Raw genomic sequence first — 15,098 nt, forward strand, 5'->3', positions numbered from 1 at the left:
TGCACAAGCAGAGATCATTCAAGAACAAGAAGATCTGAAGGGACATGTGAACTAATGTCAAACACAAACTAAAATCGACGACGGATGTAGGTGAAGAGTATGAGCACGGTTAGCTAGTTATAATGAATGGTGGATTGAACACCGGTGCCGTGCAAGATGCATCTGGAAAAAGATAACACACTGACATGATCGTTAGCCCTGGTATTCTTAGATACTCGTAAGAACCAAATACTCCAATGAGCGAAGCTGATAACACTCGTATATGAACCGAAGCTGTATATAAATTGCGTTATAACAAGCAGAACTGGCGACAAATCGTTTCCATCTGATCTACTCCATAATTCTTGTTGCTCGAAGGCTCAAAGCCATGCAATAGATAAGAGAGCTTGTTGTGCCACTGCTTTTGACCCCGAGAAACCTAGCTCCGAGATTCGTCAATCTCATTTCAATCCACGGGAACCTCGACCTCCATCTTCAAATCAGAGTTGCCAAGAGTCTGTACACAATGAGGAAGAAAAATTTGACATCACTTTCTTATTTTCGGCATACATATAGTGCTTTCTACAAATTTGATAAGCTAAACTGAAATTCAATGCACGTATGATTATTCAAGTAATGTTTGCGAAAGTGTTAACTAATCTGATTAGAGAAGAACCAGGAACAAATAGACAATTAAGTTGTTTTACACTCTTCAGTATATCAAGAAGAGTACAGCATGTTCAAAGAAAGGCAAACCAGAAGGGAAGCAAAACACCTCAACTTCTTGAGATGTTAAACCTTCAAGCCGTTCTATCACAGCGCTAGCCTATATCACATATATGCTGGACCCAACAATAGTGTGACTTCGACAATGATAACTTAAGAACTTCGGAAAAATTTCAGAGGGCCTCCATTCCCATAAGGAAAATGAAGCTATTACTTCTACGCCGAATAAAAAGTAAAAAGTCAATGCTATATCCTTGAAAGTTGAAATCCATGCAGGTCGATGAAATGAAAAATTGACATTCTCTTTCCTTCATTCAATCCATGGACACATGAACAGTGTAAGGTATGGTTCCCAAAAGGCAAACAAAATTATACTAATAAGAGAAAATCTCATTGACCTCTATGGCATGATTAGGAAGGGCAATGCCAAACAAAGTTATACCAAAACGAAGATCCAAAATTCATAACACAATCACTAAAGTTGAAACAAGCTAAGCAAAGTGATAAAAATCATACAAGGGAACGGCCAGACCAGTTATCTATATAATAACGTCCATCAACTACAACAGAGAACTCATTATGTTGTGGTACCTTCACAAAGTCCGATATGCTTAACAATGAATCCCTTGTGTAGCCTGATTCCTCAAGGACATGCGTCAATACTTGCTGTAGAAAAATAAAACCGATACACAAAATATCAAATACACAAAAAGGAAACTTAACAGACTTGGTAGCTCACAGTCCCAGAACAGATAATTCCATTAATCTTGTATAAAAGAGAACCTGAAGTTGAGTTTTCAATCAAAAGTCCTCTTTTTTAGTAAGAAAACCAATGCATAGTCATTTGGAAAACCCGAATCCTAGATGAAAAACCAGATTATATTTTGATCAGTAACTTTAACAGATGGTGAATACACTGAATACCTGTATACCAGGTAACTGAACATAGTCCGCATAAACATATTCACGATGAGAAAAGCTTGTGCAATATATACTTCACAGAGATAATTTTTTTTTTTTTTTCAACATATGGACTTGTTGCATAATTAGAGAACTCTGCCTCGCTCCCAAGCCCAATGCAAAATACTCCAGAGTTTACAAAGAAAGGTTCATAATTGGATAACGCAATTTTGCGAAATGTGCTTAAGCACCCGTGTGTAATTACTGAGAACTCGATGTTAACATGAATTACATAAAGTTAGTAATTTTCCATTCAAAGATTCAAACTTTAACATGGATTGTAAGAGAACCAACCTCCCTCTGTTGCTCAGATATGAACTGCCCCGTCAAATCCCGCAAAACATCCAACATGTCGCTGAATGCGACTTTCCCATTGCCGTCTGAAGCATATACCTTAAAAATAACTGCAAAACAGATACACACCCCAAACTGCAACTCAGAAACAAGACCAACAAATCAAACAAGCTCATAGCAGCCAACATATACTTCTAATATTAAAACTACATATGGCGAAATTATTACACTCGATTTTCTGCTGCAAGCTTGCACGAGAACTGAATGCTGATAAGAATAATACGAATTCCTTAAAGTTCAATCCATCCAATATCTTCAGCAATCTCTGAAATATGAATGTTAATAAATTTGTATTAAAAAAAATGTGAAAAATTAAATTAAAGCCTCAATCTTTGAGAGTGAGAAAGAGAGACTACCTGAGAGAGAGGATTGACGGCGAATTCGGGAACGGACAAGAACTCATCGGCGGAGATGAAACCTCCGCCGCTGCGATCGAGCTGGCAGAACCGCTGGTACAGAGAAACTATCTCCTGCTGCGAAACTTGAAAAACGAAACGCACAAATCGAATCGAATCGAATCAAATCAAATCAAACAGCTCAGAAACATTAAAAAAAAAAAATGAAAAATTGTTTACATGTGTTGTTACAGTGCTCCTGGACTTCTTCGATATCGTACTGTGTGAGCATCGAGGATGTGTTGCCCATATCGGCGGTGGCGAGGAAGAGGCGAGATCAGGTGCGGTGCAGTCTAGGGGAAGATGTGGAAAGGAAAGCCCTAACGAGCAGCGGAGATAACAAGGCGCTTGTAAAGGCCACCTTTGCAGGGAGGGACAGGTTACAAAGGTTGTTGGAGTTAATGTCGCACGCAGCAAGTGTGGTTGACTGGTTTCCGTTCCTCCGGCATGTTGGATCCATTTTTAAGTTTATTTGTTAATTTTGTTTATTTGATCAATTTTAACAAAATGTAGAATAAAATGTAGTTAAAATATGATGACAAGAGAGTTCAAAATTTATAAAAATTAAAGGGTAAAATAAATTAAAATGAACTTTTCAAGGATCAAACACTAAGGAGTGGTCTAGTAGTTGAGAATGCATTTCAGACCTGTATTTCATATGGTATGTTTTGAGTTCGATTCTAGTGTTGGTAAATCGTACGGTGGTAGTTAGAGAAGGCTAAAATGTCTTTATGAGTCTGCTTGGTCCCCGGAAGGATGGACTGCCCTGGTCAAGACATCAGCTTTTCAAGGGTTAGGTCTAGTAATATTTTTTGTCATTTTTTTTTTGAACAAATGATATTATCTACACTAAAAAGGAAGGGGTGAGTTTAGCCTCAGAATGGGTTGGCATAATGTGGTTCAAACTCACATTTGGCGAGAATCGAACCTAAGACCTCTCACTTACAAGTGAAGAGGAATACCGCTAAACAGTAATACCAAGTAGCAATATTTTTGTCACTTGTATGATAAAGTTATGAGATCGAATATGGTAAATAACAAGTTCGTAGCTAATTTAACACCAACTCATTTAGTCTAAAATATATCATTGTTTTAGAAAATAACGATGACAAGAGATAAATTAAAATTATATAAAAATTAAGGAGGCAATTGAGTAAAATAAACTTTTAAGGGGCCAAATCGCCAATGGGTTACAAGTGGAGGGCAAATCGCAGAATATCCTTTGTATAATTTTGGTTGAATTCGCTGAATATCATTGGTGTTGCGGTCAAAGAAATATTTTGTTTTCTCCAGCGCGTGAGCTAGCACCTGCCGCTACCACTCCCGCAATACTCAGCCTCTCAACCGGAGAAATCGCCCTGACCGGCGAAGGGGTAAGTCTGAGTTGCAGAAACCTGATTCGCGCGCAGGGACGGCGGAAGAAAGAGGCTCAGGTTGATTTCCGCGCGCAGATTTTGGCCGGCATATCACCTCACCGCTCCCAGGTTGCTTATATCTGAACTGCAAACAATTCATAGATTAAATTTTATTCTCAAAGTAACAGCTGATGTCCAGATGATTTTTTTTATAAATAAAGAAGAAAACTTTGGTATTTCTGTAGACTGTTGGGTGAAATTAAGGGTTGCCCATTTTCTGATTTACTGAAAAACTAGTAGGGTTAAATTGCCATTGAAGAATTATGAAATAAATTAACTAACTTCGTTGTTGAATTGTTTGATTTGTGGTTGATGCATATGGATTTTGTAGTTTATGCACCGGAGCATGGTAGAATTTTCGTGATGCATAACATTGAAGTGTCATGTATTTCTAACAGGATTTTTTTTTGGCAGACTATTAAGCTGAGAAATACTGATTCCTGCGCGTATTCGGTTCAGAGTTGAAGAATGGTGGGTAAATTCATGATCCTCCCTAACTCTTTCGTTTTGTTACATTGTAATTGTTGGCACATGTCGATGAGTACATTAAGTTAACGAAGGAATGAATAAATCCTGCAAACAGAATCATTATTTTGTAAGGAAATTGTGCTTAAAGAAACTCAGGGGTTTGTTTTTTGATCATCTAGTCGAAACTCAATTGGTTATTCATATTGATTAATACAAGGTTGGAACTTGGAACAGTGACTCCTCCGGTTATAGGGAGCAAATGTAGGCAACTTATGGAACATGATGCAGTGTCCTCCTTTAAGTAATTTCATGTGTAAAGCCATGTTATCGGGTGCTGGTTGCACAAGTGAACTTCTTGAAACTGCTTTGGGGGCATATTGAAGCTTTCCTTTCACAAAAGACCAAATTGAGAGCAAAATATGAGGTTTTAGAACACAATTCGAAATAAGACTACCAAAAATATAGGTGTCCATATCTGAAGCCTTAAAGTTATGCTAAGTTGCGTTTTGGTCATATTTGTGCATGGAGATTCAACCTATTTATTGTGATTTCTTTGATCAGAGTGCCTCTAGTACTTGAAAAAAAGGGGATTGAAATTGTGTGTGGCCTGTATTTTAGGTCACTGTAGGTCTTGTTCTTCGACTATGATATGTTGTTCGTTTTAGCAGTTGCATATTTAAGAAATTTGTACGGAATACAAGACTAAGAAAAGATTAGTGGTTTCAATGTCTCTTTTATCATTAACGGAAAGGAAATAAATGTATGTCTGATTTGTCTATGTGTATGTTTTCCAGGCCATGTATATCCGCGTTAAGCGTAGTAAGACAACCTACTTTATCCAGTGTGAACCAACTGAGACAAGTTTAGATATTAAGCAGAAATTGCATGATCTTACTGATCAACCGGTCAATGATCAGCGCTTGATCTTAGTCAGTACCGGGGAAGTATTGGAGGATTCAAAGACGTTGGCAGATCAGAAGGTATGAAACATAAGTTGCAGTTTCCTCCCTCCTACTTGAACTTAAAGAGATTCAATACTACGATTAAATTTCATCACATTGACATTCTAAATACTAATCCATTGAGCTCCAAATGCGTTGATGTCTTCATTGATGTTTTTATGTCCTTTCAGGTTGAAAATGATGCCGTTGTTGCATTGGCCTACAGAAAAGGCAAGTCTCTCATCCTTTTGTTCTTTCAATTCTCACCTTAAGTTAACTCCAAGCTTATATTTGGCATGTCTACTTTGTTCTCGGGGTTGTTAGTGGTTGATATGGGTTGAAAACTGAGCACCTGTTTGTCGAGATACATTCATGGATGAAAATACACTGCATCCCTATTAAATGGTAGCCGATGTAGGTGATGTAGAACAGATGGAAAGCTTATTGAATTACATTGGCATGAAATCTTGAAACCCCGAGGAAAAAGGCACAAAATAGGGCAGAATCTGCATTCCCGTCGTGAATTGGATTGTGAATATTTCAGATACTGTTTGAGGACCATTTTGATTTAGTCATCTTTTTTAAGACCAGCTTGTGTATTGTTCTTTATCTTATGTTTGCTTTGGACTTGATGGCCTCCAGATGACAATGAGTTTGAAGAGGTCAACATTGTACGACCAGACGACTTCTATCTGTCTCGTGATGCAGATGCTGGCAATTGGTGAAGTCGGAAACATTGCTCCGGCGGTAGTCTAAATCTGAGATTGTTTCCTTCTTGTGCTCGGATTTTTAGGACAATAATTGTTATTTTTAACAAACAGTTGTGGTAAAGTCTGTAGATGAAATAATTCATTCATGAAATTGACAGCATTAGTAGTATTTGTATGAAATAAACAAATGATAGTGGTGCTAAAAAAAAATTATCACAGAGATTATTGGTCCTACTTTATATGATGGAAAACTTGGATAAATATAAGGGAACTTTAACGAAAAGCTTCCGGTACTATTCATTTTAACGAAAAATCATATTTTTACTTTAAAAGGTCAATTATGGTACTATTTACTTTACCTTTTATTTTGTTCTTATCGTTAAAACTCAAAGTTTTTAAGTTTTTTTTATTAGTTTTTCTTAAATATAAAGAGTTCAAATCTCAAAACTTTGGTCCATTTCGATTAATGTCGTCTGCCATGTTATTGCTCGGTCCTGATAGGAGCATATTTAGGCGACTTACTTAGCTTGTTTTCGTACATTTATATTGTTAATTCATAGTTGTTTTAGTAGTTTAAGCCATTTTCGTGTGTTTTTAGGTTCATATGGCTAAGGAAGCAAAAATATGCATTTTGGAGCATTTTGGAGCAAAATTGGACTTGGAATGGATAGCTTATATTTGGAGCAAAAGGAATGGACGAAATTGAAGGATTCCTAATCCATTGCAGCCACATGCATTTCCAACCTAATCACTCACCCACACAATCTGCCATCATTCACACAAACACCATCAATGCCGTGAAATCTCATTCCACTTTCTAGCCATTCCACATGCCATTGTCATTCCACTTCATTTCACTTTGCATTTCCAGATTATTCCTTCATCATTGCACCACAAATCAGCCACATGCATTCACTCTTTAATGCACATGCATTCATCATCATTCCCCGGCAACGGCGCCAAAATTTGATGCGAGATTTATACGCACACAAATTAAACCCTCTTTTTGACAATTTGTAGTATAAGTATAAGTAGGGATCGTTCTGGACTGGGGATTAGGAGGGATTGTTAATCACTTGGATTTGACTCAAAAACGTAAAAACACAATATAAAACACTACACTAGACTCAAAGAATGCAAAACTAAACTTTAAAACACTCAAACAAACTAAAAGACTCAAAACAGTACAAACACACTCAAATCTGCCTAAAAACCACTTTCTGGGCAGTTTTGAGTATAAACACAAATTTGGACGAAATTAAGTTGTAACTTGACTCAAGACTCTTAAAAACACAAACTAAATTGATTTCTAACTAATTTAACATTAAAGTAAAGGGGGATTTAGGTTTATACGAAATTAAATTAAATGAACAAATTAAAACAGAATGTAAATATGAAATTGATGAAATGGAATGAATGGATGATAGAATAGCTAAGGGGTTCATCTCCATACATGTTACACTTGCATAATAAAACGATTTCAAATTGCATTTCAATAAACCATGAATTCTCAACGCTCCAAGTTAATTAGGTCCGCTTAAATTAACTTTCAAATCTTCCTAACGTTATTGAATTGGATGATTGCATACGACAACCCAAAATATTCCCCACAAGTCCCCTACATGATTGCATAATAGAGATACAAGCAAGAATCATTACGCTCTATGAAAATTATAAGTGTTGACGAGGCATTCGTTACTATGGAATACGCATGAAACTTATGCCAAGAATTCGTTTAACGCGATTGTTTATAAGCAACCTCCACTACTTGTGAATATAAGTTCATAACTATTAGGTGAAACTCACTTATATTCTAGCGTCATATTCATGCATGAAAATTAAGTGTGCACTCTCAATAAACATACATAAATAAGTTATCAATCAAACGGTTAAATAAATTGAATCCACAACTTATGAAACGCAATTAGAAGTAATCAAATCAAAATGCAAGTATAAACATATATTTCGAATTCCCCCCTAGCCAAGGGGGGGGGTTTAGTTCCTCATAACTTTGAAATCAAAGAAACACCTAAACATTCCAACAACTCAAACTTGAATTGTATGAACGTTTAGGCACTCAACTCTTCCATATTCGAAAACACCACAGAAATTGGTCCCTTGGGGTCGTGCCCATCCCACCATAATTCCATCCATTCCATCCATATTTCAGCCATCAATCCATTGCATCCATAATCCCCAAAACTCACCTTAGACCTTGTACTACAACAACGAGGAAGAGAAGAGTGTCTAAACGTTCATACAACTCAAGTTTGAATTGTTGGAATGTTTAGGTGTTTCTTTGATTTCAATGTTTAAATTCAATTCTCTTTGTTTTGTACGTATGAGGAATGGAAGAGAAGAGTGCCTAAACGTTCATACAATTCAAGTTTGAGTTGTTGGAATGTTTAGGTGTTTCTTTGATTTCAAAGTTATGAGGAACTAAACCCCCCTTGGCTAGGGGGGGATTCGAAATATATGTTTATGCTTGTATTTTGATTTGATTACTTCTAATTGCGTTTCATAAGTTGTGGATTCAATTTGTTTAACCGTTTGATTGATAACTTATTTATGTATGTTTATTGAGAGTGCACACTTAATTTTCATGCATGAATATGACGCTAGAATATAAGTGAGTTTCACCTAATAGTTATGAACTTATATTCACAAGTAGTGGAGGTTGCTTATAAACAATCGCGTTAAACGAATTCTTGGCATAAGTTTCATGCGTATTCCATAGTAACGAATGCCTCGTCAACACTTATAATTTTCATAGAGCGTAATGATTCTTGCTTGTATCTCTATTATGCAATCATGTAGGGGACTTGTGGGGAATATTTTGGGTTGTCGTATGCAATCATCCAATTCAATAACGTTAGGAAGATTTGAAAGTTAATTTAAGCGGACCTAATTAACTTGGAGCGTTGAGAATTCATGGTTTATTGAAATGCAATTTGAAATCGTTTTATTATGCAAGTGTAACATGTATGGAGATGAACCCCTTAGCTATTCTATCATCCATTCATTCCATTTCATCAATTTCATATTTACATTCTGTTTTAATTTGTTCATTTAATTTAATTTCGTATAAACCTAAATCCCCCTTTACTTTAATGTTAAATTAGTTAGAAATCAATTTAGTTTGTGTTTTTAAGAGTCTTGAGTCAAGTTACAACTTAATTTCGTCCAAATTTGTGTTTATACTCAAAACTGCTCAGAAAGTGGTTTTTAGGCAGATTTGAGTGTGTTTGTGTTGTTTTGAGTCTTTTAGTTTGTTTGAGTGTTTTAAAGTTTAGTTTTGCATTCTTTGAGTCTAGTGTAGTGTTTTATATTGTGTTTTTACGTTTTTGAGTCAAATCCAAGTGATTAACAATCCCTCCTAATCCCCGGTCCAGAACGATCCCTACTTATACTTATACTACAAATTGTCAAAAAGAGGGTTTAATTTGTGTGCGTATAAATCTCGCATCAGGTCCTCCATCGGAAACTATGTTAGTGTGGTTGGCGTGTCTCCTAGCAACTGTCTGCACAAGAATTTTTCCTTTTTTTTCTTTTCTTTTTTAAGGAAAAAATAGACTAGTTGGTGGATTGGTCATGGCAGTGTACCATTCTAGGGGCCGGGAGAATTCACAGAGTCATTCCAGCCTCTCTTAACCATTATCATATGATTCACCAAATACTGGTATGAAATTCGTTCCCAACAATTAGGTCATATCTTGGTAATTCTCATTTTCGGTTGGCGTCGTCGAGTTGTATTGAGCTTGGCCCTTCTACTCCCATTGGGCCTGAAAAATGAAGGATTCGCGACCCAAAACGGCGTGTCGTTTCTCTGGAAATTTGCCTCCTTATCCCAAACCAAAAGCCCACTCACCGGTCAGGAAAGCGCGAGACTCTCCGGTCTCCAAAGCATAGCGGAAAAGCCATGTCCCTCCTTCCCTCCACCTCCAAGCTTTGCTGAAATTGAAGCACAAAGAAATCGCAGGGGACGTCAAGAACAAGTACGAGGGCATATGGAGGCTGTCCAAGCTCGGTGTCTCCGTCGACAAGGACCCCAGAAAGGACTTTCTCGGCGTCTCCGATGGCTTGCTCAAACAGATTGCCAAAGTGCTCGAATTTCCCGGTAATTTCATCCGGCAGCACTTGTGTTCTTTGTTAAGCATTTTTATTCAAGTTTTCACTTTTTTCATGTTCGTCTCTTGTTTTTCATTTCAGGTTCCTTCGATGCTGCCGACGGAGGCATTCACGGTGGTTCTGAAATCTTTTGATGCAAGGAAAGTGTTGAAGTTTGTGGCCAAGTGGACAAGTAGACAAATGTCCAAAATACCTTTCGACTGGGAGAAAGATTAAGATTTTGAGATCGGATAATGGTGGTGAATACACATCCGACCCTTTCTTTAAAGTTTGCAAAGAGGAAGGGATTGTGAGACATTTTAGTGTCTGGGGAACTTCACAACAAAATGGAGTTACAGAAAGATTGAATCAAACCTTACTTGAGAAGATTAGATGCATGTTGTCTCAGTCGGGTTTGAGCAAGTCGTTTTGGGCAGAGGTAGTTACTTATGCATGTCACATCATCAACCGATTACCCTCAGCTGCTGTTCAGGGTAAGGCGCCAATGGAGGTATAGACTGGAAAACCTTCTACTGATTATGATTATATTCGTATTTTTGGTTCACCTGCTTATTTTCATGTAACTGAAAATAAACTTGATCCTAGAGCCAAAAAGGCTATCTTTCTTGGTTTTAGTAGTGGTGTCAAAGGTTACAGGTTATGGTGCCCGGAGATGAAGAAACTTGTAATCAGCAGAGATGTGACATTTGATGAAGAAAATATGTTCAGAGACTCTGAAAAGAATGTGAAAGATGTCCAACAGGTGGAGCTTGAGAAAGTTGCCTCTAGTACTTCAAATCCTATTTCCGCTGATGTCGAAGCCACTACAAGTGAAGAAGTGGGAGACCATGAGGATGTTGAAGAAGTTGAACTTGAAGATTCTATTCAAGTTGAAGAGCAAGTTTCACCTCAAGAGTCTATTGCCAAGAACAGAGGAAAAAGACAAATTACCAAGCCAGCTCGGTATACTGACTATGTTGCTTTTACTCTTCCTATTATCACTGATGAGATTCCATCCAATTTTGAGGAAGTCATTGAGAGTGAGGAAAAGGAGAAGTGGTGCAATGCCATGGGTGATGAGATGAATTCTCTCTTGAAGAACAAGACTTGATAGTTAGCTAAATTGCCTAAGGGTAAGAAAGCTATTGGTTGTAAATGGGTGTATGCCAAGAAAGAAAATGCTGATGAGAAAAGCAATGTAAGATTCAAAGCAAGATTAGTTGCTAAAGGGTATGCACAAAAGGAAGGCATTGACTACAATGAAATTTTTTCTCCAGTTGTGAAGCACTCCTCAATTCGCATTATGTTAGCTCTTGTTGCACAATATGATCTTGAGCTTGTGCAACTCGATGTGAAGACGACTTTCCTACATGGTGATTTGAATGAAGAGATCTATATGTGTCAACCGGATGGGTATAAAGTGAAAGGGAAAGAGAATTTGTTCTGCAAGTTGAAGAAATCACTTTATGGCTTGAAGCAATCTCCAAGACAATGGTATTTGAGGTTTGATAAATTTATGAGAGGCCAAAATTATTCTAGAAGTCAATATGATCACTGTGTGTACTTCAAGAAGTTGCAAGATGGGTCTTTCATTTATTTGTTGATATATGTTGATGATATGTTGATTGCCTCAAATAATGTCGAAGAGATTAATAAATTGAAGAATCAAATGAAGAATGAGTTCGAGATGAAGGATCTTGGTGAAGCAAAGAAGATCCTTGGCATGGAGATCACTAGAGACCGAGAGAAGGGTCTGGTTTGTTTGAATCAAAGACAATACCTTGAGAAGTTGATTCGGAAGTTTGGAGTTCATGATTCAACTAAACCGGTTAGTACCCCTTTGGCTCCTCATTTTAAATTGAGTTCTCTACAATGTCCTAAAGCTGATAAGGAGAAGCTGCAAATGAAAAATATACCATATGCAAATTTGGTTGGTAGTTTGATGTATGCAATGGTATGTTCTAGACCAGATATTGCTCATGCAGTTGGCATGGTGAGTCGATATATGCATAATCCTGGTAAAGAGCACTGGCAAACAACTAAGTGGATATTGAGGTATCTCCATGGTACTCAAGATGTTGGTTTATGTTTTGAGAAGGATGACTCTGGTATTGGTCATTTTGCTATTGGTTATGTTGATTCAGATTATGCAGGTGATCTGGATGGAATGAAGTTTACTACAGGCTATGTGTTTACTATGGCTAAAGGGCCAGTTTGTTGGAGGTCCATTTTGCAGTCATTTGTTGCCTTGTCTACTACAGAGGCTGAATATATGGCAGTTGCTGAAGCTATAAAGGAGGTCATTTGGATACATGGACTGATTAGAGATTTGGGGGTTGATCAGAAGCAGGTGGAGGTACATTGTGATAGTTAGAGTGCCATTTATTTGGCTAAGTATCAGGTTCATCATGTGAGGACCAAGCACATAAATGTGCGTTATCACTTTGTTCGTGAAGTAGTTGGTGAAGGGGAGATCATTCTCCAGAAGATTCCAACTAAAGACAACCCCGCTGATATGTTGACTAAGGTTGTTGGTGTAGCCAAGTTTATTCATTGCTTAAACTTGGCTCACATTTTGCCTATTTAAAAAATGCGTTGAGCAGTAGGAGTTTTGGAGCATTTGGCTCGGCATTAGTTGTTCTCTTGCTAGTGATTGGGAGTGTTTTTTGTGTTGATTGTGTTGGTTGGCTTATCATGGCGTTTTTGGAACTTGGCCAAGGTGGAGATTGTTGGAGTTTGTGGCCAAGTGGACAAATGTCCAAAATACGTTTCGGCTAAAGAAAGAAAGTTGGAACATCTTTCCTTGTTTTGGGGAGAAAAAAAGGGAAAAGATGTTTTGTTGTCTTCAACACCTGTGGGTGTTGGTTCAAATAAAGAGAGAAGTTGTTTTTGAAAAATATAAAGAAGTATAGAGCTCATTTCGGTTGAGAAGAAAGAAGAGAGAAGAAAGAGCTTTTTTGTAGAGAGCAAGGGAGAGTTGCAGAGAGCCTAAAACAGAAGAACAAGTTGCTGCTTCAATTGGTTAGTAATCATCCACCAAAGTAGTTGTCGTTGTAATAGCTTTGAGCTATATGTATAGAGAAGAAATTATTCATTATATTTCTTTCTCTATTTGTTTCTTTGGTGAGAGAGAGCTATTGGGTGTATTTGGCTTTTGGGTTGTGAGATTGCCAACACTTTGTAAACTCTCATTTGGTTGATAGTGGATTATTGGGTGAGCTCCTACTGCTCCGAGGACGTACTCCAATTACACTAACTGTGGAGGAACCTCGTTAAAATCTTTGTGTCTTTTATATTTTGTTCTTGCATTTTCATTTGATAAAATTTCCTGTGGGTTAGCTTGAGTTGGTTCCATTAAGTTTGGTGCTATCCTAGCACAACAGAAGGTATGTTATTTTATTTTAAGTTTTGATTTATGGTAGAAAGTTAGGGTCTGTTTGGTATCCTATTTGAAAAATGGCGATTCGCATCGCGTCTGTGAATTTGTTTCAAATGGTAAAGGAAGAGTTGTGCTGATTTTGGTTTTGCTGGCTGAAAGAACCGAAATTCGTATACATTGTGGAAATGGATGTCGACAAACTTCTGAGTCTCGAGCCTCGCACTTGGCACTTCATTTCCGAGTTGGAGCCGAAAGTCGGGCTGGTAGAACACATGCCTGAAGCGAGAAAATCTGGAGACTTGATCAGTATAATACATGACTTTGAAAAAGTACATCAAGGTACAGTTTCTAGTGGTGGTGGACATAACACGAAAAATGGATCCGGAGGGACATACACGCACCCCACGGCTACAAAACCAAAACTAGCAGTGGTGGATACCGGACCATCAGGGTTGTTTGCCGCCCTTGTTCTTGCGGAATTTGGTGCAAAAGGAGAAATAAGTATACAGCTTTTTATTTTCCTACAAACCTAATGTTTAATCTTATTTGTTGCTTTCATTTTGTTGGTTTATTCTGATGGTCAAAAACAAAGTGTTGTGTTAAAATCAACTCCGTTTTCGTAATACTACCAAGAGAAATGCTAAGAAAACATTTTCAAAAGTGGGACTCGTCATGGACTCTTCACCACCTTAGTATTTGGAATAATATTTTATAATGTTAGCAATGAAATTAACATTGAACTGTGAGGTCTACAGTTTATGAAAATTGACGTTAGCATTTCTCTACTACCAATTGCGCAAGTGGATTAAAGCATTTAACATGCTAAACAAAACTCCACCCTAAGTTTTCAAAATTCCTCGGATCCTCCCAAAGTATACTACAATTGCTCGAGTGGATTACTTACAGCATGTGAACGTCTACTACAATTGGTCGAGTGGATTAATTACAGCATGTGAACGTATGCTTAAATTGCTTAGGTAGATTAATTAGAGCATTAAACATGCTCAACCAAACTCCAATTATTTTAGGCATATGGTCTGTCAGTGTCTATATATATGAACAACATGATATATGATGATACTCAAATCTAAAGTTCATCAAAAGAGTAGTACTTACTACTTACTGCTGGTAAATTCTAATTCCGGCCGGCCGACGTTACCCGATTATGGCTACCCCCTCCGGGCATCTCCTCCTTAAGCTGCTTGTTTGCACGGTGGTGGTGGTTATGGTGGCAGCTCTTGCGCCCAAGGCTGAAGAGGGAACCTTCGTTTGTGACATTATTCAGGTGCAGGAAACCATGTGGGCATGCAGACCATACATCTTTAAACGTGGGGAGTTGACTAAAGCTTGCTGCAATGGGGTCAAGACCGTCTACAGAGATGTTAAGACCGCCGTTGACCGCCAGGCAGCCTGCAAGTGCATCATAGATTTAGTCCCGTTTGATCGTACAAGTGAAACCCGGATTGCTGGCCTGCCTACCAAGTGTGGGATTCCCAACAATAACTGCACAATATGACAGCATCCCATCCGTTACAATATCTAATAGCCCAGAGCTAAGGCCAAAGTAGTATTGTTATTTCTTTGTCATTTCCATTTACCTGCTGACTGCTGTTATGTCTATGTTGCTCAAGAAGGATTCCTAGGCTCCTATCCGAACCTTTAGA

General features: G+C 37.8%; 3 protein-coding genes across 5 annotated transcripts; 2 read left to right on the forward strand and 1 right to left on the reverse strand.

Moving 5' to 3' along the window:
• Positions 1–2,845, reverse strand: LOC137715050 (uncharacterized). 2 transcript variants are annotated; one of them, XM_068454280.1, is made up of 6 exons: positions 2,595–2,845; positions 2,376–2,500; positions 2,188–2,272; positions 1,960–2,069; positions 1,297–1,371; positions 1–496 (listed from the first exon to the last, which is right to left on the reverse strand). In XM_068454280.1, exons 1-6 carry the CDS (start codon positions 2,662–2,664, stop codon positions 446–448), a joined length of 516 nt encoding a protein of 171 aa, XP_068310381.1. In that variant the 5' UTR covers positions 2,665–2,845; the 3' UTR covers positions 1–445. The 2 variants fall into 2 exon arrangements, with proteins under 2 accessions (XP_068310381.1, XP_068310373.1); XM_068454272.1 differs by having other exon boundaries at positions 2,188–2,284.
• An 859-nt stretch (positions 2,846–3,704) lies between these two features.
• Positions 3,705–6,225, forward strand: LOC137738809 (uncharacterized). Of its 2 annotated transcripts, none has more exons than XM_068478285.1 (5): positions 3,705–3,898; positions 4,244–4,300; positions 5,092–5,277; positions 5,430–5,469; positions 5,881–6,225. In XM_068478285.1, the coding sequence occupies exons 2-5, from the start codon at positions 4,298–4,300 to the stop codon at positions 5,961–5,963; spliced, it is 312 nt and encodes a 103-aa protein (XP_068334386.1). In that variant the 5' UTR covers positions 3,705–3,898; positions 4,244–4,297; the 3' UTR covers positions 5,964–6,225. The 2 variants fall into 2 exon arrangements, with proteins under 2 accessions (XP_068334386.1, XP_068334392.1); XM_068478291.1 differs by having other exon boundaries at positions 3,759–3,898; positions 4,244–4,304.
• An 8,374-nt stretch (positions 6,226–14,599) lies between these two features.
• On the forward strand, positions 14,600–14,950 carry LOC137737874 (non-specific lipid-transfer protein P3-like). Its single transcript, XM_068477486.1, has one exon. It carries the CDS (start codon positions 14,600–14,602, stop codon positions 14,948–14,950), a length of 351 nt encoding a protein of 116 aa, XP_068333587.1.
• Positions 14,951–15,098: the final 148 nt, after the last annotated feature.

The sequence above is a fragment of the Pyrus communis genome, chromosome 1 (assembly GCF_963583255.1).
Source record: "Pyrus communis chromosome 1, drPyrComm1.1, whole genome shotgun sequence".
Lineage (NCBI taxonomy): Eukaryota > Viridiplantae > Streptophyta > Magnoliopsida > Rosales > Rosaceae > Pyrus > Pyrus communis.